General features: G+C 42.0%; 1 protein-coding gene across 1 annotated transcript; it reads left to right on the plus strand.

Annotated features, from left to right (window-relative positions):
• The first annotated feature begins 860 nt into the window (after positions 1-860).
• On the plus strand, positions 861-12,045 carry LOC126412245 (40S ribosomal protein S15). The gene is made up of 4 exons (XM_050081741.1): positions 861-995; positions 1,200-1,285; positions 6,281-6,515; positions 11,900-12,045. The coding sequence occupies exons 1-4, from the start codon at positions 987-989 to the stop codon at positions 12,011-12,013; spliced, it is 444 nt and encodes a 147-aa protein (XP_049937698.1). The 5' UTR covers positions 861-986; the 3' UTR covers positions 12,014-12,045.
• The last annotated feature ends 14,704 nt before the right edge of the window (positions 12,046-26,749 follow it).

Here is a 26,749-nt window from a genome sequence, read left to right on the forward strand (position 1 = left end):
TTAATGCATCTTTTTTCTCTTTTCTTTATTGTGATTTTTGAGCAGACGCTGACAATTGACCAGAAAACCTGAAACTACTATGACATTTATATAAGATCCCATAACCCAAAAATCAGCTCTCAAATGTGTACTTTTCACTTAAATGTTTAAAATCATTTCTTATTTTTTGTTTTATTTTGGTATGAATAAGAGTGGATGAGCCTCCATGTGATTTCTCTCATCCAAAAAAATGTGATGATGAGTTCGACGTTTTCAGTTTTATTTAAAGTGTTAATACGATTATCCACAAACTTATGTTCAACGAGATAAATGAATTATAGTTCGTCGACTTAAGAACTTTTGTTTAAGAGATCAGCATTTTGACAATCAATATTACTGTGCATATTTTATGGAATTCTATTCCTATATATGGTTTGAAGGATTGTTTTTTTAGGTTAGTGTTTTTGTTTCTAAACACTCTGTATCATCCCCAGCCATTCCTATATGTTTCCTCTGTTATTTATAGTTTTACATGTGTCGATGAACATTTTGCTAAGAATTTGGGGTTCATAATCTATTGAAATGACGCTTTGTTAATCATTCATGACCTTCTCACTATCTATCTAGTAAACAAAAAGTGTATTTAATCGAATGTAAACGTGCTCATTTCCTTGCCAGTAATCATTTTCAGAAAAAGAAAAAAAAATTGTATCTCTCTCTCGTTAGACCTTATAAAGAACTTAAAAATGGGACTTTCATGTGACTCCGCATTGAAAATTCTGGAAGTAAACTTCTCCAAATAGACCGCAGTACGTTATTGCCATTGGCCCCGAAAAATTGTCGTCCGTGTTTTAAGATGCAAGTTTTAAATGCTGAGAAATGCTGAGAAACGGAATGTCTTTGCTTTCCTTGATCTTTGGGAAACAAAATGCCTCAGTTGTAAAGCGGAAGTTCCCCTTCGAGTTCCTGTGTGTACTGTAGTGTGGTGTTGAGGACTTAGGAATATCATGGCGGAGGTAAAATCTGTTTTAATTAATGCAATCTTAATGAATTGCGATAATTGTCGCGCTGTCAATGATTGCTACAGTTTTACTTTCATGTAGACGAATCTGCGTAACTAGTAAATTGAACGTGATGTTAGGTGTAGAGGTGCTATAAACCGTAATGGTCTTTATTCCCTAATACGCAAATTTTTGAAATGTGGTTGTCTCCGTTTTCAGGTAGAGGAAACCCAGAAGAAGAAGAGGACCTTCCGGAAATTTACTTTCCGTGGGGTGGATCTAGATCAGTTGTTGGACATGACTATGTAAGTTCGTGAACGAATGTTGTTTCCTCTATTTCTTTTTCTGTTGCGTTCAGTGTATCTGCGAAGTGTATAACTTTTGCCTTTATTGCTAGGCATCTTTTCTAAAAGTTTTCCATTTTGAAGCATTATTGATATTAATAGTCCTGTCACGGCGAGTGGAGTTTGTAGTGTTGTGACCAACAAAGTACCTCCTTTGAAAACGTGAGAGATTTATTCACCAGTCGAAATTATACAGTAAATGCGCTTAAACATAGTTGTTTTGTAACAAAAGATCGTGTGACAGTTGAGTTTGTGGCTGTAACCTGAATAGTTTCTTCCTCGTCTGTAGTTATTCATACTATAAACGGTGTGTTGAATTACTATGCAGGGTTTTCGTGGATTTAGTTATTTCCAATGTGGTCGTAAGTTAATCTTCTTCCGTTGTGTAATGAAGTGTATTGATCCACTCCTTTCACTTTGCTCAATGCCCAGTTGTAAAGTTTGCAAATTCCTATCGCTTAAGTGTGTCTGTCTTGACTTTCATCAATTGGATGTGCAGTTTCACCTTGATTCTCATTACTCATTTGTTTTAATGTTGACCTTTTATTTTCATTCATGTTTGATAAGTTTGCACCAAGTTTTTTCAATGGTTGATGGCGGGCTTTTCTTCCCAAGAGTATGTAGTTGTATAGGTTACGTCTCTTTTTACTTATTGACTTCATTTCTTGAAACAAGCTGCTGCCTTCTTGTATTTCTATGGTGGGTACAGTGTATTTTTGATGGCATTGCCTGTTCAGCCACATAATGACCCCTGGTCCCTGGGTTTAATTAGACTTGTTTAAATTGAAAGAAAGAAATAAAGCATTTACTACACTTTTTCAAGTCAATGAGCAAATGTGAGAAATGAAGTATTGTCAAGTATTGATATGAAACATTTACAGGATTCTTAGGTGTTTCGTAAAGGCATAGATAAAGTGGTTGTAAAAAGTCCTTAAAGGCACTGGATTTCTTAAGTCTTGACTTTGGCAACAAGTTATTTCATACTAAAACTGATCGAATGACACCACCTATCAACAGTCAACTGCCTGATGATCCATATCTGCATTAACTTAAGTTTTTCGACATTTGGAGCAAGCTGTCATTAATCTTAACAAATAGAAATTTTGTCTGAAGTTGTTGTGTATCATTCTAGTCACTCAAAAGGACGCCTTCCCGTACACCACAGCGTCCTCTGCTCATCCTGCCCATCAGGTTGATATTTGTGAAAAGGAAACAAGGCATGGGCCATAAAAATCTTCAGACATTGGATGTTTGGTGGAACTCGGTGAGGGGCAGAAATGTGCTTTCTTAACCCATTGAATTTATGATTGAAGAAAAGATATTATGTGGAATAACCATCATTAACGACTGCTTCAAGTCATACAACGTTCTATGTACTGAAGTTTTCAGCGCCTAAGACTGAACCATAGTTGTGAACTCTGCAGGTCCAAGAGATGGAGAGATGTGGCGAGATTCTCACAGGTGCCATCCTCTGATGTCAGTCCAAATATTTCATTGGTTACTTAGCTGAGTACATTCCTGGAAGAAGTATTGCATCACTTTTACATTGAGGCTGGTAAACTTCACACACTCAGTGAAATTGGTGCAATAGTTCCTTCGTAGAGTGCTGCAGACATGACTAGTGATTACAATTCATTGCCTTTTGGGGAAACTTGTACTTCAGGCTCCTCATCATTAAAGATATGCAATACCATGGCTTTGCTTGCGAGAACATAGTTTGTATATTGTTTTAAGATGATATCCATCAGCATTTTATTCATGTGTGTGTTTCTCGTGGTGTGTCTGTGCGTCCCTGCAAAGAAAATTTGCTACTGAGATCTGATTTGGTGGTGGGGTTGACTGAGGTAACAAGTCATGTGCTTGCAGTGATTGGCTGACAGCAGCATATTGAGCAGCTACCATCTTAATTTCTGTGGTTTGGAAGCTGACTTGCCATATTTGGCGGATTTCGTATTTATATGTGCATATTCCGAAAATGTAGTCTCAATTGTACTGTGTGTTGAAGATTTCTCCAAAACTTGGCTTTTTTGTATGGCATGTGCTACAGTGGCAGGAAGTATCCTACTTAGGATGCAAACTCCCATTCAATAAAGGCAAGGAAGTTCTTGTGTACTATTTATGCAAATGACATTTTAGCAAAAAAAAGAACATTTTTAAACATGAGTTTTAAAAAATAAGAGCTACAATCAGTGGAAATTCCAGGATGAACTAACAGCATTGACAGTCCAGCCACAGCAACCAGAGATAGTGATCTTTTGTGTGAGTTTTGCTGTGTTTTTCTATTTCAGAAATGTGTGTGTGTGTGTGTGTGTGTGTGTGTGTGTGTGTGTGTCAGTCTGACACAGTCTCCTCTGTAGTACTAGTACTCTCTGCTCCAGTCTGACCAAGTGAGGTGTGGTCTTGCATTTGGGAGTGTGATGGTTCAAACAAGTCTGACCACCCAGATTTAGATTTCCTGTGATTTCCCTAAACCGTTCCAGGAAAATGCCGCGATGGTTCCTTGCAAAGGTTATGACAGATTTCCTTCCTCATCCTTGCCCAATCCGAGCTTTTGCTCAGTCTCTTAATAAGCTCGATGTCGATGGGACGTTAAACCCAATTTTCTTCCTTTCAGCAATTGACTTCATGAAACCACAATTTCTGTTAAGAGTCTTGGTATGAACTATCTAATTGTAAAATTATCATAATTTCGAGGCTTATGTCCATACTCACCTACCTGTCAGTCCTTCCTTAAGCTATTTAGCATGCCACAATGCAGAAGGGTAGATGCTATTTTGTCTCCATGCCCTCAAACCTGTGTGCTCAGATTAATTCAGTTGGTTTGTACAGACAGTGGTAAGGTTCAAGAAAGCAAAGCTCATAAATTTTCCTATGTAACTTGTTATTTAAATTAATGATCTGTACTAGTTGAGCTGGGTGGCTTATAGTGTGGAATGTTTTTTTATGAAAGCTTGAGCAGTTGCCTGGTGTTTGTACTTGGTATTTCTCTGTAGCAGCAGGATAGCTCTTCATCCATTACAATGACGGGCTTCGAAGCAAAGTGTGGCAATAATTGTTCAGAAACACTACTTGAGTGATAGCATTCATTTGCAAAAGATAGTCACTTCTGTTTTTCTTATGCTTTAATGCAAGGTTTCTCTTTGGAACAAAGAGCAAGCATGCAAAATAGTTATCCAGAAACCTTTTCCTGTGGGAAATTTAAAACAATCTGTACCATTACTCGATTTCCGGCAGATGTTCGTGGAATGATTCTGATTCTCCCTTGGTTCATCAAGGAAATAAACCACTAAACTAGTTTTTTCTCCTAATTACGCATGTTTCTCAGGAATATTGCTTTAGCATGTTTATATCTAATTTCTTGTAAAATTAATTACAGCAATGAAGTGCTATGTGTGAAGCAAATATTCTCTTACATACTCGTAAGACCTTTCTGTGACATGAGATAGTCAATGTTTATATGCCTTTTAAACATGGATCCCTGACAACAACCTTGTCAAAATCATTTACTTGTGTTAGATGTTTGTGATTGCAGTGATTCCAGACAACATGAAACGAAGTTTTCCTACAATAGCTTACAGTTTATTTTTCCATCAATCGATGCACTTGGTGTAGGCTATAAAATTAGGCCTATCTTCATATAAACTCCTGAAAATATCTCCCATTTTCTCATGGAGCTCCTCTGTTTTTGGCTGAACCAAGCAAGTGCTTTTACATCTCGTATTCCATTTTTCATGATTTCTGTGATTTCAGATATCCTGTGTTAGGATAGTTCACCACTGTATGGAAGGTAAAAGTCTAGAACAGGACTAGTGGCATACTTAGATGTTTTGTGCAGGAATGTTTTCTGCACTTGCTGTGGGGTACAATGGGAATGAAAGGTATGTCCACTGTTTGTTTTACACATACAGTGAGAGAGCAGCAGGCAGATGTGTTTTTTAGCAATTTGTTCGGAAGAAAGGGTAAAACATTTCTGTAAAAGATGATTGTAAATTTTATTGCTCTTTGTTTAGCTTGCAGCTATTTAAACTGTACTATTGCTACAAAACAAGGGCAGTGATATATTTAAAAGAGCAGTGAAATAGTAATCTGCTCTATGTTGCTACGCAAAAGGCTGAGTAAGTGGATTGATGTTTATTAACAAACATTGATCCCCTTACTCATTATACTTGTGCAGATTGGTTGTATGGTCATTTCACACCATATTTGACACATTTTTGTGTGTCTGCAATTAATCCATGAGACTTGGACCAACGGGAGTTGCCATGCAGAACAAAATCACTTAAACCGGTTCACTTTATAGCACCCACTGCCACAATCACAAAATATTTCTTGCAAAACTTATTTTAATACACAAAAAACAGCAAGCAAGACAATGGTTTCAATTTTGGTTCTAGAAATACATAGCCCCCTCTTCTCACCTTTCGTTGGTTGTGCAAAAGAATCATCCCATTGGTCATGTGAACTGATGCATTGCCAACCTGTTGGTAGTATCTAGTCACCACCATGACTACTGCTGGCCCTGGTCTAGACTTCAACTGCCATGGAATTGTATTACTTTCCCTCTATTGTCAAAAAAAATATATTACCCCTGGCAACAACCTACATTCCACATGTCAACATATGGTGTTTACTGTTTTGCAAAGCTACAACAATGGCAGGCGTTGCAAAGAAATGAGTGTGGGATGAATATGGAGGAAATGTCTAATTTGGAGTGTAAGATTACTGAACGAGACTTAACTGTATTAAAAAGGCCCATTTGCATATTTGGAAGGGGGAAAAGCAAACTTGGGTATTGAAGCAAGAAATTTGCTGAGACATTGAAAGTAGTGTTTATTAAGTCACACTTTAGAAATTTAAGGTCCAGATTTTGAAATTAATCTCATATTGTACCACATTGATGTTATGAATCATTTGAACTTCACAACCACTGGTGTTGCATTTTTATTTTTCCCGCAGGGATCAGCTTATGGAGCTTTTCCATGCTAGAGCTCGACGTAGGTTTTCAAGAGGCCTGAAGCGCAAACCTTTAGCTCTCGTCAATAAGCTTCGTAAAGCCAAGAAAGAAGCACCACCAAATGAAAAGCCCGAAATTGTCAAGACACATCTTCGTAATATGATAATTGTGCCAGAGATGGTAGGAAGTATTGTTGGAGTTTACAATGGAAAGACCTTCAACCAAGTGGAGGTGAAGGTAAGAGACGAAACCATTTCATATCTTAGAGAGAAATATCTACTGTGTGTTTGCTGTGGGATTCGTTAATGTATAGTGTTTTGTATCCTTCACAGTTAACATGGTAGAATTCATTGTAAACAGTACTTTCTAAAAGTTTCTGTTTTGGTTTTTTATCATCTGTATCTTTGGTCGATATTATTTAACTTAGGAAATGTGGCAAAGTATATTATCTGGTTGTTTGTATGATAGCTGTCACTTCGATTGATATAATGGCATTGCTTCACATACAAACTAAATGAGAATTTTTCATATTTGAGGAGCAGTAGTCCAGCTGACAAAACCAGTTAACAGAGGTGTATTTCACATTTTGTGTTAAATTTTGGAGAACACTTTAATTTGCTGCATCAATTAAACTGCTTATCTTCATCAGTGGAGATGTATAAATATGAAAATCAGTAAATAGGTAACTTTAAGTTTGTGAACACAATAATAGCTGGCTAGTGGGGGATAACCAGCTGGCTTCAATGACTGATTCACCAGTTGATAGTTGTGTTGTTCAGGCTGTTCTTCAGACAAATGAAACTAATACTTGGAGCCATGTCAGCTATGTGAAGGTTTTCACTTACTCTACGTGGTTGAGTGGTTTCATTTAATATAATCAACTGAGAGGCACAAGTCTCTTAACAGTTACATCAATGTTTTCCCTCAGTCTCTGGGTTTGAGTGATTTTGCTTTCATATTTCTTCAGCTTTTTTGGTTATACATGATCCATGACTTAAGAGTTGCATATTTACATATCTTATTTCATGGGGGGGGGGGGGGGGTAGTAGATTTTTAAAAACTAAATATTTTCAAAATATATGTATTTATTTACTTAAATATGAAATTTTCGTGCTTGTGACATTAAATATGGAATTTTAGTTGGCTTTGTACATTTGTGTTAATGAATAGTTACTTCTTTATTTAAATTAATTGAAGCTCTGTAACATTAACCACACTGGGTTGCACCAGTTACCGATAATTCTCTTTCAGTAAATGTCGAGGTGATGTGTATATAAAGCATATTAGACAAACTTTGTCAGATGCATTAATTGCTTCCTTTTTAAAGATATATCATCAATTGTTGTAAATAGACATTTTTCTTGTTATTTAACTTTCTTGGATTTTCTTTAATATGGTTTCAAAAATGAATCATCCTTGGGGATACTGTATATCACCTTGAATGATTTGTGAGGATCTCTTTTCAGTGCGTTATGGGGCTCTCTTTTCATCCAGTTATGTTAAAAAAAAATCACCTTTTTGAGAACACATTCACAATATCGTACCCAGATATCCAGAATTAATTATAACTACACAAGAAGCAAAAACATATTAAATACGGCAATGTTGGCCTATGACTGTTGTAGCAGGTTCTTGAGAACCTGGATACTGACTCTGGGTAATCATTACCAACAGTTTGTCTCCACAACTTGATACCAAGAGTAACCAGACTGTGCCTCTCAGAGTACTGGAAGTATGCAACTTGGGTAGTGCAGAACTGCAGTTCTTCACAGGCAGTGCCATTAATCAGCAGTCTGTGCTTCCAGGTCACAGCACTACTCCAAAGACAGCTGCTTGTGTTCTGGCTACAGCAGCCAATGCATGGGACTGTAATTCCCTAGTCCTGTTGCTGCTTGACTCTGAACAATGGTACAGGGCAACAAAACCTTGCAGGGTGACCATTACTTGTTCTCAGATGCCAGGTACAGGTGTGAAGAGGTTGCAATGTGCTTGGTGCACAATACAGTGATTCTCTCTTGTGGTCATGCTAGTTTGACCGAAACCTTGCCGAGCACATGTGTGCTGCCCACGTTCGCCAGCAGGCCACTGTCACATCCAAATGTCCCACAGATCTGGATATCGCATGATTTGACTAGCTGATCAAATCGAGAGCCACAGTGAGGCCTACTTCAGACTGTCAAGTGCTGATAAGATATGGTTATATATATTTTTCATAGTTTCACAATAGCAAAAACTACCGTTGTATAACTTGTTTACCTTCTGACTTTACTGGCAGTCATGTTCAAATTTCCAGCCATCGAGGAAACATTCCAGCTGTTAACCTATGCAACAAGAATTGCAGCAAATACATTCATAACAAATAACATCAATTATTGCAGATAATAGTTTCGTTAAATTAATACAGGATGTATATATACACCCTGGGAAATCTAGGAGAAACCCAGGAGTTTTTGTCTGGGAAAAAGCTTCGAATTCTGGAATTTTTCATTGTTTCAGTTTCCAGTTAAATTTTGGTAATTTGACTGTTAAGAACTGATACTCTAACAAAGACTTTTACTTTGGCCCACTACTGTAGAATAACACTGCAAAAGAAAACATAAACAAGGAAATAACACCCAAATAAAATGGTAGTTGCAAAGAAAATGTGCCATTTACAACAACAAATAAACACAGTGCATCTTAAGTGTCTGCAGATGACAAAATGTCAAAGGCTGTAGGACGAAGACAGTGCAATACTTGCGAAACAACGAACTACTTTTGATGAGTGTAATGTCACAGCTGTTCACATTTGTACCAGGTTGCTCGTTATTATTGCAATTGGTGATGTGAAAAGCGTTGCTGTAAAAGTAAATTTCATTTTACTCAAGATGAATTATGTTAACTTGTGTGAATGTGCAATTTTGTAAATTACGTAGCATTTGTCTCTCATTCAAAACTTAGTGCTTTGAGGGCCAGCCACTTAGAAAAGTTTTGGGCCTAGAAGCCTGCCCATTTATGCCATTATTTAAAACGTACTGTCATATTTATGTTTGATGCATCTTAAAGGATAATGTGGTAAAAAGACCAAACTTCAAGGTTAGTATTCATATTAATTTTAGTTCCTTCATAGATTACAAATTATGCAATAACTACTCTTAATGTGAGAGGTGAATTCCTGAGCAATTTCACATGTCATTGGTTTTTCTGTGGAGAAATTGAAGTGTTTGTTAGAACATTTATTCAGCCAGGTAACCCATGAAATGTTTGGTGCACAGCAGTAAAATTTGTAATTGGGTGAGTCAGAAATATTCAGCTGCCATAATTTAAGATGTGCTCTTGGACTCTACCTGTCTGCACAGTTGGAATAATAATTTTTTTTAATGATTATAATAGGTGAAAGCTAAGATTTTCTTGTATCCGTACTAAATATGTATTAATATGAACCATCAACTTTCCTGTTTGTGCGTTCGCACTACGTAAGTGATGTTGCTATTCACTCACTACAACACAAGTCCTGTGCTCTGAGTATCTGCAGTCATTATCTGGTGAATCATGTTACGTGAGCTTTGATTGGCTGACTAAAATTCAGTTGTTAACTCACCGCAGTTGGCTGCTATCAGTTAATCACAATAAAGTACACATGATGTATCAGAATCATCACTGCTTAGTCATGCTGACTCCCAAGAATTGAATGCACACCAAAAATATTAATAATCTCAAAGATGGAATTGAACACCCACAACATTGAACATGTTGCAGGTTCAAAATTAGCAATAGTAAATTTTTTACAGTGCATTACAAAGAGAAGCCATGTCTTCTCATTCTTGAATGATGAGAAAAGCAAATGCTTTGAATTCCTTTATATTTTGTTGCAAGTTATGCCTACATCAGGGAGGGAACTGTTTGTCTCCAGTTTACCTGCCTCAGTCAAAAGTTATGTTATAGTTCTTTTGTGCAGTGTTCTCTGTGGAACAGATACTCAGCTATGTAAGCTGTGAAGTGCTCAGTCTTTTTGTCGTATCGTTGGATGGCATCTCGGCAGCCTCTGCATAATGTGTGTGTGAATGGAATGAACTGATAGGTCTATGAAGTGTTGAAAACTTTCAGTACCTAGTGTTGTATGGCAGGGAGGATCTTTCTTTGGTTATTGATGTAAAGACCTGTTTCAGATTTTTCTCCCATAGGAAGGACGGAGACTTTAGTTGATCTTCTCTTAATTCCATCAAAAACCCACTGTCTGGTAATTTTATGCCCATTGCTGTGTTTCCTTTTCCCAAATGTTGTCCCATCTATTTAGACGACCCCTTGCCTCTCTGTTGTGAATTGTTAATTACCTTCTTGATAAACACTTCATCCCAGAAGGAAGACCTGGCAGTCACCATATATATAATGTAGCAAAGATTTTTTTCTGATAACTCCTGGAGATCCACATGGTGCGGAACTCTGATATGTTCTGACTGCAAGTTTGAGATAATCAAACGGAGTACGCACCTGCACACTCTGGTTGAATCTTTTTTTCAGATTACCCAAGCAGTTGTCCTGCCCTTCATATTGTTGCCAACACTGAATGTTTCATCATTTGACATGAGCGTGGCTGTAGTTTACCACTTAGGGCAATCCATACTGCTTTTTAGGATATTACAGGTCACCATCCATGCCCACATAGTTGTTACGTTCATCCTGTACATTTGATACTTCTCCAAGCAACCAATCAATGCAGTCCATATTTTATAACATTTGAAGTTAGACATAAATGCAGTTCCATTACTGGGTGGTGTTTTCTGTCTGGAAACTACTGTTTAGAACATTTTGTCAGTCACGCTCCCCTGCAGTGCGTAGGTGACAGCTCAAACTGGTGAGCTCTATTGTCTCTGTGAAATGACGTGGAATATGATTTGCCTCTGTACTTTGATCAGCAAGTTTCTACTCTGATATTAACATCAAATTATTGAAATAAAATCATTTTGAGTATTCCTGTGACTTTTTCCATGTTACTATTAAGGTGAAAGGTGGTTTAGTGTTCCATAATTGTTCTGGTGTTGCTGATAGTTACGAATGCTCACTTCTGCAAATGAAGAGGCTTTAGTGGAACATTGTTGGTATGATGTGGAATGCAATAATTTAATGATTCTTGTTGAAGCTTCACGTATTATTCACATTCAAAAATTATTTATATACCATATAAGTAATTTTTAGTTTTTTCTTTTAAGTGTGTTTTTTGATAAGTGTTATTAACAGTTTCATACTCTGAATCAGGGCTAGTCAACCTTTCATACCTACTGCCCAGCAGTACTACAGCAATCGTGACTTATAAAGTAGAGAAGTTACTTATTTTATAAAATTTGTACACCAGAGTTGCAGCAAATTAAAGCACCAAATACGTAGTCAAAATTTCGTGAAAAGCTAATGAAAATGTTTTTAAACTCCTGCCCCCCCACTTGATAGTTTGTACACCCGCCAGTGGGTGGTAGGGACCAGAAATGACAACCACTGCTCTGAATCATAATAATTAGTTGCATAGTAAATTTATATTGGTGCAGTAGTGAACACTTAAAGATACTGTGGAAGAATTTTGGTTTAGTTCTATTTTAAATATTAAGTTGAGCAGCTTCAGATACTAGTAAATCATTCTTTATTTGCAGCCTGAAATGATTGGACACTACCTTGGTGAATTCAGTGTCACATACAAACCAGTTAAACATGGACGTCCTGGAATTGGTGCCACTCACAGTTCAAGATTCATTCCTCTTAAGTAAATAAAAGTTGTAAATAAAAGGAATAAAGTATGTTTTTGAGGTTTTATTTGTTATATTACCAAACATAAATTTCCTTAGCTCTAAATGCTCTTTTTATGACTTGTGAAATTGAGAGAATGATAAAGGACTGGTTTTGAGTGTTCTAATTTTATGTCCTAGTAATCACCATTAATTTGATAATTTGTTATTTATGATAACTTTACTTCTGGACTATGAGGTCACTGATGATATGGCAAATGTCACTATTATGTGAAGGGAGATCATTTCAGTTCAATCACCATTAATTTGATAATTTGTTATTTATGATAACTTTACTTCTGGACTATGAGGCCACTGATGATATGGCAAATGTCACTATTATGTGAAGGGAGATCATTTCAGTTCATTTTATTTTAAAAATGCTTGACACTGAAAAACTTGGTTATCAAGTGACTTTGCAAGTTTTACACACAAATGTTTTTAACAGCAGCACTGTGTGTGTGTGTGTGTGTGTGTGTGTGTGTGTTTGAAAATTTGTAGTAAATCTTAGTCTTCAAAATATAGATCCATCTGCTGTAAGTCGACTGTTGCTGTGTTGGTAAAACTTCCAAAATAAGTGTAAAATGTGGATGGGAAATAACATTTTAAGCTGTAAGAGTTAAGTTAGGATACTGCTTTGTATTTTCGCACTTTATGTATTTACACATAACAGGCATAAAAATACTCTTGTCAGGGATTCATTTATCTGATAAAGGATTATCATCTAATAACAACTGCTGATGTAACAGGAACTGATAACTGCCAGGGAAATACAATGTTTGACTCAATTTAATATGCCATAATTGATGTTGGAAAGGCTGCAGCAGTGATTCGCTATTTAAATAATGAAACATTGTAACAGTCATGTATTTTTTCATGCGTAGTGCAGCGGGTATTGGGAATTTTTCTTGTTGTCAAGTGCAGATGTTTACATAAGTATTCTATGTGGTGTTTGTGTATGAGTTGTTCTGTGTATCTTGCAGTGTAGTCTTCTTTTTGTGATTATCTGGTACTGTGCCACCTCAGTTGTGTAGAAAACCACGCATGGAAACTTTCACTCCCAATGTAACATCACAAAAAAGCACACACCTAAATTCTGCACTTGATGACAAGAATGGTTTCGCACACACCTAAATTCTGCACTTGATGACAAGAGTGATTTCTTGAAACACGTTTTGCTCAGGATGAAAAATAATATAATTTGGTGCTGTGTTTAATCACAATGTTTGAGCAACGCAAAGTGATCTAAGATGTCAACTAGTGCTACAAGTGCTCAAAAGACTAAATGTGCTAAATGTTATTTGACAAAGCTGTGATGATGATCACAACAGTCACAAAATTGTGCATGTGCTGTAGAGACAGTTGGGGAATGGTTGTGATTGGTCACAATATTGTTATTTGGACAAACCTAGTTAACTCCAATCAGAGTAGTGTTTGGCAGTGGCAGCAGATACACACACACTACTTGTTTCAACTTTTACAAATTGACCAGTTCAAATCCACTGAGTTTAGCACTCTGATGTCAAGAAACTTTCTTTACCATGTAATGTTTGTAAACTGTACTTGGCAGCCAGCGTCATTTAATTTTAGTTTTTTCACCAGAAACATTTTTTCATGATGCGTAAATTGCGGGAAAATTATATATATGTTGGTGCAAAATTGGGTACGAATTAACATTGTGGACGTAGGAAATTTGATGGGAGTGATAAATGTCATAAACGGCAGGAAATCATTAATATCGGGAATGTAAAAGCAGGTTTATACCGTATATGACTTTGGTGTAATTTTCTCTTGTCACTTAAAATTTAAAAGCAAAGGTGGAGCTTCTATTTCTTTGAAATGTGTGGTATCGACCAAAGGACGTCGTCCATATGGGATGTTTGTGTTATTCATCCAAATTTACTGTAATTTGTAGTGTTCTCATTACCTGTCTGTAATGGTGGTGTGATTATTTCCTACAGATCTCAAGAACATTGTATAAAAGTTTACTGCTCGGGTGTCATTGTACTTGCAGGGAATTTTTTGGTAGAGTCTCAGTTCTGCTAAATTAACAACAGTGCAGTAGGTATTCTAGAGTATGCAGTAGCTTTGCTACTCGAGGTACTTGTCTTTCTGCTCACTGGAGGCACGATTTTCCCACTCCCTGGCTCATCTCTATTTGTGTTAATTCAGTTGTTAGCCACCAGTAAAAATATTTAACAAGTGATTCCTGTTATGGTTCTGATTACCCAGAATAATTAATGTATTTGTGTACTGTATGTACACTGAACGAGCAAAGCTTTATGCTCTGTGGAAGGGAAAGAAAAGTAGTAAACCCTGGAGTTTGAGCAATTCATGCTTTTCTTGCAAGGCATACGTAATACAACTTCTCGACACTTTTATGTTACACTGAGGACTGCAGTGCCCGAGTTGCAAGCAGGTTGGCATTCTATTCAGTGAAAATTGTTCATGTGAACTGGCAGGTCTGGAACATCTTAATATGATTGAGGAAGAAACATCATTTTGCATGAGTATTGGAGGGTTGAATGGGAAGATGCAAATACTGCATTAAGTACATCTGTAGGTTAGAGATAAGTGCCAGTGATACTGGGTTTTAAATCAAAGGTTTGATTTGTGGTGACCAGAACATTTTTGTTGTGAGAAAGCTGGGAATGGGATAAGTCCATTCCTTTGTGGGTAGGCCATCAGCTGGTTGAGAAAATGAGCAATGAAATTAATCCAAAAGCTGCGAGCAAGTGGTATATATGGTACTGAGCTAAGTTGCGTGCCACAACTTCTTTATTTTTAAATATTGTGTAACTTTGAAAGTTCAGTAGCTTCATGCCATCATTATATGGTTCATAATTGGGAATGACTGTTATGTACAGCAGGAAAGTACTGACACAAGGAAGAATGTGAAACGTCAGCATTTTATCAGTAATCATTACAAAAGATAACCATGGGACATCAACACTTCTATAAGGCCGATATTACACTATCAGTTTTTATTGGACAAAGTTGATTTGTCCAAATATTGGATCTAGTGTAATAGGGAACTTTTGTCAAATGTCTTTTGTCCAATTTATTTGATCACATGTAGTGCCTCACATTAGATTTATCAAAGAAATCGTTGGCCTTCTGTTTGCTGCACTGAGAAATTGAACTGCTAGGAGCACTTGCATCGCTGCATGGCTTTGAAATGTGACATCTGCTACAGCAAAATTGTTATAAATGTACACAGCAAATGAAGCAATGTATAACTAGACATATCCTGAATACAGAAATAGAATAAGTAATGAGGGCTATATAAAATTGCTGAGTCCATCAGCTGTGAAATAAAACCAGGATGTACCTTCAGTTATTTGCCTTCCTTAAGTACTTTGTAAGTAGCTTCACACGTTTCTGGTGTTATTTTTAAAATCTGCATTTATATAATATAGTGCAATACTGTAAACTAGAATAGCTTTCTTCTGTTGCAAGAAATCATGAGCACTTAATTGAAATGTACACTTGTCCATTCGCAAATGCACTGAAGAGTGAAAGAAACTGGTACACTGGCTAATATTGTGTAGGGCCCCCCAGGAGCACGCAGAAGTGCTGCAACACGACATGGCATGGATTTGACTTATGTCTGAAGTAATGCTGGAGGGAATTGACACCATGAATCCTCCAGGGCTGTCTACAAATCTGTAAGAGTATGAGGGGGATGGAGATCTCTTCTGAATAGCACAATACAAGGCATCCAAGTTATGCTCAATAATGCTCATGTCTGGGAAATTGGGTTCCAGCAAACATGTTTAAACTCAGAAGAGTTTATCTGGAGCCACTCTGTAGCAATTCTGGACATGTGGAGTGTCATGTTGTCCAGCTAGAATTGCCCAAGTCCTTCAGAACACACAATGGACATGAGTGGATGTAGGTGATCAGGCAGGATGCTTACGTACATGTTACCAGTCAGTTATATCGAAACGTATCAGGTGACCCATATAACTCCAACTGCACACGCCATCACAGAGCCTCCACCAGCTTGAACAGTCCCCTACTGACATGCATGGTCCAAGGAATCATGAGGTTGTCTCCTCACCTGCACACGTCCATCTGCTTGATAAAATTTGAAATGAGACTTGTCGGACCAGGCAACATGTTTCCTGTTATGAACAGTCCAATGTCAGTGTTGATGGGTCCAGGAGAGGCATAAAGCTTTGTGTCGTGCAGTCATCGAGGGTACACGAGTGGGCATTCAGCTCCGAAAGCCCGTATCGATAATGTTTCATTGAATGATTTGCATGCCGACACTTGTTGACGGCCCAGCATTGAAATCTGCAGCAATTTGCGGAAGGGTTGCACTTGTCATGTTGAACGATTCTCTTCAGTCGTCAGTCCCGTTCTTGCGGGATCTTTTTCCGGTTGCAGCAATGTCGAAAATTTGATATTTCACCATTCTCAGTAACAAAGCCCCTCCTAACCTGCGCTGAGAACATGCTCTGGTTAGAGAAGTTCAAAAAATCATTAACAACCCTCAATTACAAATCCATGAAGATACTCATGACATCCAAGGAAATCGACTCTGGTCTAAGCATCCTTCATTAAAGACCGCACAGGTGCTGCACCAAACCAACTTAAAATAAATGACCGATGGAAAGAGGAATGGGAGAGCAGAACAGCAGTAAACTGCCACAGTATGCCATGCATCTTTAGTAAACCAAAAGGATTTGATTGCCCTCTCAAAGTTTGGTCAACTCTTAATCGCATCAGAACCAACGGTTGTGGGAGATGCGCTGACTCCTTACACAGGTGGGGTAAACTTCCTTCGGCCCCTTGCGAATGTTGCGCTGAGAGACAGACGGTCAGACACATCGTGCAGGAACGCCCACTAATGGCATATGAGGGTGATCCACACGATTTCCTGATGGCGACCCAAGAGGCATTTGACCATATATTATCTAGGCTGGACGTTTGTTTGTGATTGCTCTTCTGTGAGTGTAAATTTACAATTAGTAGTGTCCTTATATACAAACTGTTATTTATTGCTCTGTTTATACATGTGATTTTTTGTTAAATCGTGTTGTTTCTGTAATTTTGACCGTTACGTCATGAACCATACTCTAAACAAATAAAATTCCTGCCATGTAAAAGATCTTTGTGCAATAACTTTGATAGTGTAAAAGCCCCCTAAGGCAGGCTGAGAGCGGTTTAAATAAATTTTATAATGGACAACATAAGAAAAGGAAAACTGAAAATGTCAATGTCATTGACAGGATAGTTATTCCTAGTGAAAATATATTGCATGTCTATTGTAGATCTGCTAGCAGATTGCAGCAGTTTGAGTAGGGTGGGGAGGGGGGCAGCGAGGTTGTCGAATAACTTCTGTTGAGAACATTGCACCTTCCCTTCAACTGAAAGTAACTAGCTCACGCCAGATTATGCAATTCTTACAGTAAGTTCAGGGGAGGGGCAGTAACAGTGAAATATTCCAGTACCACATTTTGACTGGAATAGTCTTTCAAATTCTAGACATGGCAAGGGTAAAATACAGGGAGCGAAAGGCTATTTACAATTTGTACAGAAACCAGATGGCAGTTATAGAGAGTCCAGGGGCATGAAAGGGAAGCAGTGGTTGGGAAGGGAGTGAGACGGGGGGTGTAGCCTCTCCCCGATGTTATTCAATCTGTATATTGAGCAAGCAGTAAAGGAAACAAAAGAAAAATTCGGAGTAGGTATTAAAATCCATGGAGAAGAAATACAAACTTTGAGGTTCGCCGATGACATTGTAATTCTGTCAGAGACAGCAAGGACTTGGAAGAGCAGTTGAACGGAATGGACAGTGTCTTGAAAGGAGGATATAAGATGAACATCAACAAAAGCAAAACGAGGCTCGTGGAATGTAGTAGAATTACGTCGGGTGATGTTGAGGAATTGGATTAGGAAATGAGACACTTAAAGTAGTAAATGAGTTGTGCTATTGGGGAGCAAAATAACTTATGATGGTCGAAGTAGGGAGGATATAAAATGTAGACTGGCAATGGCAAGGAAAGCGTTCCTAAAGAAGAGAAATTTGTTAACATCGAGTATTGATTTAAGTGTCAGGAAGTAGTTTCTGAAAGTATTTGTATGGAGTGTAGCCATGCATGGAAGTGACACCTGGACGATAAATAGTTTGGACAAGAAGAGAATAGAAGCTTTCGAAATGTGCTACAGAAGAATGCTGAAGATTAGATGGGTAGATCACATAACTAATGAGGAGGTATTGAATAGAAGAGGAGTTTGTGGCACAACTTGACGAGAAGAAGGGACCGGTTGGTAGGGCATGTTCTGAGGCATCAAGGGATAACAAATTTAGTATTGGAGGGCAGTGTGGAGGGTAAAAATCGTATAGGGAGACCAAGAGATGAATACACTCCTGGAAATGGAAAAAAGAACACATTGACACCGGTGTGTCAGACCCACCATACTTGCTCCGGACACTGTGAGAGGGCTGTACAAGCAATGATCACACGCACGGCACAGCGGACACACCGGGAACCGCGGTGTTGGCCGTCGAATGGTGCTAGCTGCGCAGCATTTGTGCACCGCCGCCGTCAGTGTCAGCCAGTTTGCCGTGGCATACGGAGCTCCATCGCAGTCTTTAACACTGGTAGCACGCCGCGACAGCGTGGACGTGAACCGTATGTGCAGTTGACGGACTTTGAGCGAGGGCGGATAGTGGGCATGCGGGAGGCCAGGTGGACGTACCGCCGAATTGCTCAACACGTGGGGCGTGAGGTCTCCACAGTACATCGATGTTGTCGCCAGTGGTCGGCGGAAGGTGCACGTGCCCGTCGACCTGGGACCGGACCGCAGCGACGCACGGATGCACGCCAAGACCGTAGGATCCTACGCAGTGCCGTAGGGGACCGCACCACCACTTCCCAGCAAATTAGGGACACTGTTGCTCCTGGGGTATCGGCGAGGACCATTCGCAACCGTCTCCATGAAGCTGGGCTACGGTCCCGCACACCGTTAGGCCGTCTTCCGCTCACGCCCCAACATCGTGCAGCCCGCCTCCAGTGGTGTCGCGACAGGCGTGGATGGAGGGACGAATGGAGACGTGTCGTCTTCAGTGATGAGAGTCGCTTCTGCCGTGGTGCCAATGATGGTCGTATGCGTGTTTGGCGCCGTGCAGGTGAGCGCCACAATCAGGACTGCATACGACCGAGGCACACAGGGCCAACACCCGGCATCATGGTGTGGGGAGCGATCTCCTACACTGGCCGTACACCACTGGTGATCGTCGAGGGGACACTGAATAGTGCACGGTACATCCAAACCGTCATCGAACCCATCGTCCTACCATTCCTAGACCGGCAAGGGAACTTGCTGTTCCAATAGGATAATGCACGTCCGCATGTATCCCGTGCCACCCAACGTGCTCTAGAAGGTGTAAGTCAACTACCCTGGCCAGCAAGATCTCCGGATCTGTCCCCCATTGAGCATGTTTGGGACTGGATGAAGCGTCGTCTCACGCGGTCTGCACGTCCAGCACGAACGCTGGTCCAACTGAGGCGCCAGGTGGAAATGGCATGGCAAGCCGTTCCACAGGACTACATCCAGCATCTCTACGATCGTCTCCTTGGAGGAATAGCAGCCTGCATTGCTGCGAAAGGTGGATATACACTGTACTAGTGCCGACATTGTGCATGCTCTGTTGCCTGTGTCTATGTGCCTGTGGTTCTGTCAGTGTGATCATGTGATGTATCTGACCCCAGGAATGTGTCAATAAAGTTTCCCCTTCCTGGGACAATGAATTCACGGTGTTCTTATTTCAATTTCCAGGAGTGTACATTAAACAGATTCAGAAGGATGTAGGTTGCAGTAAGTACTGGGAGATGATGAAGCTTGCACAGGATAGAGTAGTACGGAGAGCTGCATCAAACCAGTCTCAGGACTGAAGACAACAACAACCACCACAGATCCAAATGACAAGTGTAAAATTTACGTCAATTACAGAATAAATTCAGCAAAAACATTTTAACAGTTCTGAAGATAGGACTGATTAAATGGTAGTATTCGAGCTAGTGGTCATGTTGATTCACCCATATTAGAACTACACAGCTACTCGGATATGAATATAACAGGGCTTCATTCAAAAGACGAATGACGACAAATTGTAAGTTTAGATAATCTGGACTTAACACTGAGGCTGGTTTTTGAAGCTTTAATAGAAAAAAGGTATTTGTAAAAGAAGTGTCATGCATACCCTATATCACCTTTTTACAAAAATTTGTAGACTAGTGGAAAAGAGGTGAGTGAAAGGTTTTATTCCACATCCGCATGCTACCAAGTCATTACGCATTAAATTTCATGTTCAACATTAATTTACTCTTAGAATTTAGAATTCGAAGTTTACATTTTTTCATGCCCAACACTAATTCAATTATCTAATGTTGTAAGCCCAAGTTGGATACTCAAACTTTTTGCAGTTACAACCATGGTCTTTCTAATGAACCTAGTTTGGAAACCTTTGTAGAACAGTCTTTTTTTTTTGCAAAATAAGACCAAATTAAGTGTTTTTACAAAGTCTGCAACTTTGCATTTAATTTATTCAGTATTGGAAAGTGGTATATAAATGGAACTTTATTTTTAAGGACCTTGTGTAATTGGGTTACTACCTTCATTACAGAAGAAAATGTTCTCGGGTTTCCAACCACGTCAATTGCTTAAAACTACCTAGCTTTCGGTCAAGCACTCCTTGGCCATTGTCAAGTGGTATGACTGCCAGTGGGCTGTTGGTGTGCCCTTATATACGCTAGCTCCCAGCTGTGATGTCACTGGTGCCCGTGACATTGACATATATGGGCATGTTTTGAGTCGGCGTTCGATGTGCCCTCTTCAACTGTGCGATCGCTGGATCCCACGCAGTGCTGAGCTGCAAGCCACTGTCTCTATTAAGGTCCCCCCCCCCCCTCTGTTTGTCTGGGGTAAGAATAGGGCCGAGGTATAGAGGCGACTAAAAGGCGTTTCAACAATTTCGGCCTTCAATGTGATGGTCCCCATTGGGGTTTGATCTCCATTTTTCAAAGTTCTACAGAAGTACGAGCCTTTTGGGGAAGGACACCATACGTGGTGTGTCACTGGTCCTCAGTGCACTAAGACCTTGGCACTCATCATTGTAACGGCGTCGTAACTGCACTCACTGTTCATCAGTTTGGGCCTAAACACCTGATGGGTTGCACAAATTATACCCATAGTGCGTCCCCATCTGCACCTACGATCATGATGGACTTTCCATGGCACCCGAAATCCAGCACGGTAGCCAGCCTGTTGTGGTGGGGTCGTCGTGTACCCTCTAGGTTGTAGCACCCTGACAACACAGGGATCGTACTGCCAATACCTGAGCTGCACCCTCCCCACGTAAGCCAAGGAGTAGATGCCCTCTACCTGGGGCATCAGGACTCCCAGCAACGGTCATCCTGCCAGGTGGCCTTTGCTGAGGCTGGGTGGCACCCGTGGGGAGAGCCCCTGGTCGCAGTGGGTGGTATCGAAGCGGACGTTTTGCGGATGAAACGTCAACATGCATCAGGTCGCTCTGCGGCCGTGTCTTCTAAGAGGAAAGGTTCTGTCTCTGTGTCTGGTTCTAGTACTTCTGCCTTCCCCCCTTGGCCACTCCCTGGGAGGAAGGACAGGCCCGCCGGCTTGGCGTGAAATACTTCCCCTGCTATTTAGTCTGTTCTCGGGCCGATGGGGGGATGTTTGCCACCTCCAAGCCCATGTTCTTTGTACAGCATATCGAGGATATCTTTAGAGAAATAGAGGCTCTTAGTAAAATGCGTTCGGGGTCCATTCTCATAAAGACCACCTCCACTACACAGTCGGCGGTGCTCCAGGCATGCGACCAACTAGGGGACATCCCAGTGTCCATTGTCCCACAACTGGCGCTCAATGGGACGCAGGGGATTATTTTCCATCGGGACCTCCTGGTGCAGTCTGAGGAGCTCAGGGCCAACCTGGAGCACCGTGGCGTGCATTTCGTCCGGCGAGTCCAGTGCGGCCCCAGAGACCGTTACGTCGACACTGGGGCCTTTATCCTCGCCTTCGAGGGGATGTTCTCCTGGAGAAGGTAAAGGTGATGTGCTACTGGTGCGACCTTACGTCCTGCCTCCTATGTGATGCTTTCGATGTTTGCACTTTGGCACATGTGGTTACGGTGTGAAGCTGAGCCCTTTGTGGCGATCGTGGACGTCCTCTTCGTGAGGGATGTACATGCAACTCACCATCTCGGTGCGTCAATTGTCCTGGCCTCCACTCGCCTAGATCTTTCGACTGTCCCGCATATCAGAAGGAGAAGAAGATACAAGAATTGAAAACCTTGGACCGTCTCTTATTCTGAGGCCAGGCAAAAATATGACCGCCTCCATCCCGTGATGTTGACAATGTCATTTGCTTCGGTCGTGTCCACTCCTTCCGCAGTATCCTCACCCCTATCCTGTCCCCCCTCCATCTCCTCACCCCATCTGGGGTCTATGCCTCCGACTCCCAAATCCCTCCCTTCCAAATCCTTCTCCCTTGCGGCCCTTGCCCCCTCTGCTCCAGGGGCCACCCTTCCTCCTCCTCCTCCTCCTCCTCCTCCTCCGCCTGAGAAGCGATCCTCTTCCCAGGTGTCCATCAGGGAAACGTTACGGATCCCGGTCTCCAAGGTCTGGCGTTCCAAAAAGGACCCCGAGCGTGAGGACTTTCTTCACGTCCAGCCCCCACAGCCCACCATCCCTATGACTCATCGGTCTTCCAAGAAGGCCTCAAAGAAGAAGTCTTTATCCCCCTCTCCACCCCAGCACGTTTTGTCTGATGCTCCATCCGACAGTCGCTGCTCCTGGCCATCCTCAGTTTCGCCGGGACGCTCTGCTGCCAGGCACTCAGCTGGCCTGTCGTCGGCAGACGAGGCTGCCCCTCCTGTGCAGCCCAGGAATGTGGCAGCAGCTGGCGACGACTCGATGGAACAGGATCCGCCTCCCGACGGTTGTAGCGATGTTCCCTCAAAACCTGGCCCTCCGCGGCCGTCGAGGTGACCAGCTCTTCACCCGTTTCGTTCCCCCTTTCTCTGATTCGCGATGGCTCTGTTACATTGGAACATAAGAGGTATTCGATCTAATCGGGAGGAATTACAACTGCTGCTCCACCTGCACTGATCTCCAGGAAAGGAAGTTACACCCAACTGACCGTATTGCTTTTACCCACTATACCTCCGAGAGATCTGACCTAACCCCTGTGGATGGTATTCCAGCTCATGGTGGGGTCATGTTGCTCGTACGGGACAATGTCTATTACCATCCCATCCCATCCCATTAACCACCCCACTCCAAGCAATAGCTGTCCGTATTACTCTTTCTGCCTTTACTTTTTCTGTTTGTACTGTCTACACTCCATCGTCATCCGCAGTTAGTCGGGCTGCCATGATGCACCTGATTGCTCAGCTTCCTCCGCCGTTTTTATTGTTTGGCGACTTCAATGCCCATCATCCCCTTCGGGGTTCTGCGTCCTGTCAGAGAGGCTCCCTCTTGGTGGATGTTTTCAACCATCTCAATCTTGTCTGCCTCAATACTTTCCTCTCGGACTCTACTCATACCTACTCCCACTTGGACCTCTAGATCTGTTCTTTGCCCCGTCGGTTTGAGTGGTATGTCCTTTCTGACACCTATTCGAGCGACCATTTCCCCTGTGTCGTTCGTCTCCTGCACCACACCCCACCCCCACGTCCCTCGAGCTGACTGGGTACTTAACTCCTCCCTGGCGACCTTTCTGGACCAAGATTTTCTCAGCTGTGACAGTCAGGTCGAATACCTCACGGTTGTTATCATCAATGCCGAACATTCCATTCCTCGTACTACCTCTTCTTCACGTCACGTTTCAGTCCCCTGGTGGAATGAGGCTTCCAAAGACACTATCCGTGCTCGACGTGCTTTACGCACCTTTCACCACCATCCTACGCTGGGGAATTGTATTAATTACAAACGACTCTGAGCGCAATGTCATCGAGTCATCAAAGACAGCAAAAAAAGCTTATTGGGCCTCTTTCACAAGCTCCTTTAACAGTTTTACTCCCTATTCTGTCGTCTGGGGTGGCCTGCGCCGGCTGTTGGGCATTAAGGCCCACTCCTCGATACCTGGCCTGACTTCAGGTAATGAGGTACATGTGGACCTTTGGATGTCTCCAACGCTTTCGGCTGCTTTTTCGCGGAGGTTTCAAGCTCCACCCATTACCACCCTGCCTTCCTTCCAGAAAAGAGGCAGAAGAGGCTCGGCGACCTACCTTCCACTCTCTGAATCTGGAGGATTATAATGCCCCCTTTACCATGCGGGAAATCCAACGTGCACTTGCACTGTCCCGATCCTCTGCTCCGGGGCCAGATGCCATTCACGTTCAGATGCTGACACACCTTTCTCCGGCAGGCAAATGCTTCCTTCTTCGTACCTATAATCGCGTCCGGATCGAAGTTCAGGTCCCCATGCGTTGGCGTGAGGCCGTCGTTGTTCCCATACCCAAACCCGGGAAGGATAGACACCTTCCTTCTAGTTACCGCCCCATGTCTCTTACAAGCTGTGTCTGTAAGGTGATGGAGTGCATGGTTAACGCTCGGTTGGTTTGGATTCTTGAAGCTCGACGGCTACTTACCGATGTTCAATGCGGCTTTCGTCAACACCGCTCCGCTGTTGACCACCTTGTGACCTTGTCGACGTTCATCATGAACAACTTTTTGCAAAAGCGCCAAACGGTAGCTGTGTTCTTCGATTTGGAGAAGGCTTACTATACCTGTTGGAGAGGAGGTATCCTCCGCACTATGCACAGGTGGGGCCTACGCGGTCGCCTGCCCCTTTTTATTGATTCCTTTTTAACGGATCGAAAGTTTAGGGTACGTGTGGGTTCCGTATTGTCCGGCGTCTTCCTCCAGGAGAACGGAGTGCCACAGGGCTCCGTTTTGAGCGTAGCCCTTTTTGCCATAGCGATCAATCCAATTATGGATTGCATTCCACCTAACGTCTCCAGCTCTCTTTTCGTCGATGACTTCGCGATCTACTGCAGTGCCCAGAGAACATGCCTCCTGGAGCACTGCCTTCAGCGTTGTCTTGACAGCCTATACTCATGGAGTGTGGCTAATGGCTTCCGGTTCTCTGAAGAGAAGACGGTTTGCATCAACTTTTGGCGATATAAAGCATTCCTTCCACCATCCTTACATCTCGGTCCCGTTGTTCTCCCACTTGTGGAGACAAAAGTTCTTAGGGCTCACACTGGACAGGAAACTTTGTTGGTCTCCGCATGTCTCTTATTTGGCTGCCCGTTGTACATGTTCCCTTAATGTCCTCCGTGTTCTTAGTGGTTCATCTTGGGGAGCGGATCGCACTGTCCTGCTTCGCTTACATCCTTCCATAGTCCGATCAAAGTTGGATTATGGGAGCCTCGTCTTCTCGGCCATCTTTCTTACGCCGTCTCAACTCCATCCATCATCGGGGGTTACGTCTTGCGACCGGAGCATTCTATTCTAGTCCCATTGAGAGTCTTTATGTTGAAGCTGCCGAATTACAATTGTCCTACTGGCGCGACGTACTGCTTTGTCGGTATGCCTGCCGGCTGTTGTCAATGCCCGACCATCCCTCTTATCAGTCCTTCTTCGACAATTCTCTTGACCGTCAGTATGAGTTGTATGTGTCTGCCCTGCTGCCCCCTGGAGTCGCTTTCATTGCCTGCTTCAACAATTGGATTTTGCCCTCCTTACCACCTTCAGAGAGGGTGAGAGCCCGATAACACCTTGGCTCCAGGCTCCGGTTCACATTCATCTTGACCTCAGCTCGCTCCCGAAGGAGGGTACTCCGTATGCAGTGTATTGCTCATGGTTTGTCGAACTTCGTGCGCGACTCGCCAATAACACCTTTATTTACACTGATGGCCCCAAAACTGACGATGGTGTCGGCTGTGCCTTTGTCGTCGGGGACGTCACCTTTAAATACCGGCTCCTTGACCAGTGTTCCACCTTTACGACCGAGCTTTTTGCTCTTTATCAGGCCGTTCAGTATGTCCGCTGCCACCACCATTCTCCGTATGTACTCTGCCCTGATTCACTCAGTGCTCTTCAGAGCCTTGGAGCTCCATATCCGGTCCATCCCTTGGTGCAACAGATCCAGCAATCCCTCCATTCTTTTGCTGATGATGGCTCTCCTGTTAGTTTTATGTGGGTTCCAGGCCATGTAGGAGTGCCTGGGAATGAGGGTGCTGATGCTGCGGCCAAGGCTGCAGACCTCCTGCCTCGGCCAGCCTCCCTTTGTGTCCCATCGTCTGACATTAGTGGAGTTGTTTGTAAGAGGTTTGTGTCATTGTGGTGGGATACTTGGTTGTCACTTCAAGAAAATAAGCTCTGGGCCATAAAACCGTTCCAACAGCTTGGACAACCTCCTCCCGACCATCTCGGCAAGAGGAGGTCATTTTGGCCAGGTTGCGGATTGGGCATTGCCGGTTTAGCCGCCGCTACCTGCTATCAGGTGACCCTGCGCCGCAGTGCCCTTGTGGTCATGCATTGACAGTGCGCCATGTTTTATTGTCGTGTCCCCGTTTTAATCAATCTCGTGTTGTCCTGTCTCTGCCATCTATTTTAGCTGATGACGCTCGAGCAGCTGCTCGTGTTCTTAGTTTTATTACATTGACGGACTTGTCCAAAGACATCTAACTTTTTTAATTATTTTATCTGTGTCTTTGTAAGAACTTTCTGGTGTCTC

The sequence above is a fragment of the Schistocerca serialis genome, chromosome 7, assembly GCF_023864345.2.
Source record: "Schistocerca serialis cubense isolate TAMUIC-IGC-003099 chromosome 7, iqSchSeri2.2, whole genome shotgun sequence".
In the NCBI taxonomy this organism is placed as follows: Eukaryota; Metazoa; Arthropoda; class Insecta; order Orthoptera; family Acrididae; genus Schistocerca; species Schistocerca serialis.

What these genes read in the sequence shown, in the direction of transcription:
- LOC126412245 (XM_050081741.1), top strand. An exon ending in CAGTTGTTGGACATGACTAT is followed by an intron (nt 1,286 to 6,280) that starts GTAAGTTCGTGA and finishes TTTTTCCCGCAG; the next exon opens with GGATCAGCTTATGGAGCTTT. An exon ending in TCAACCAAGTGGAGGTGAAG is followed by an intron (nt 6,516 to 11,899) that starts GTAAGAGACGAA and finishes CTTTATTTGCAG; the next exon opens with CCTGAAATGATTGGACACTA.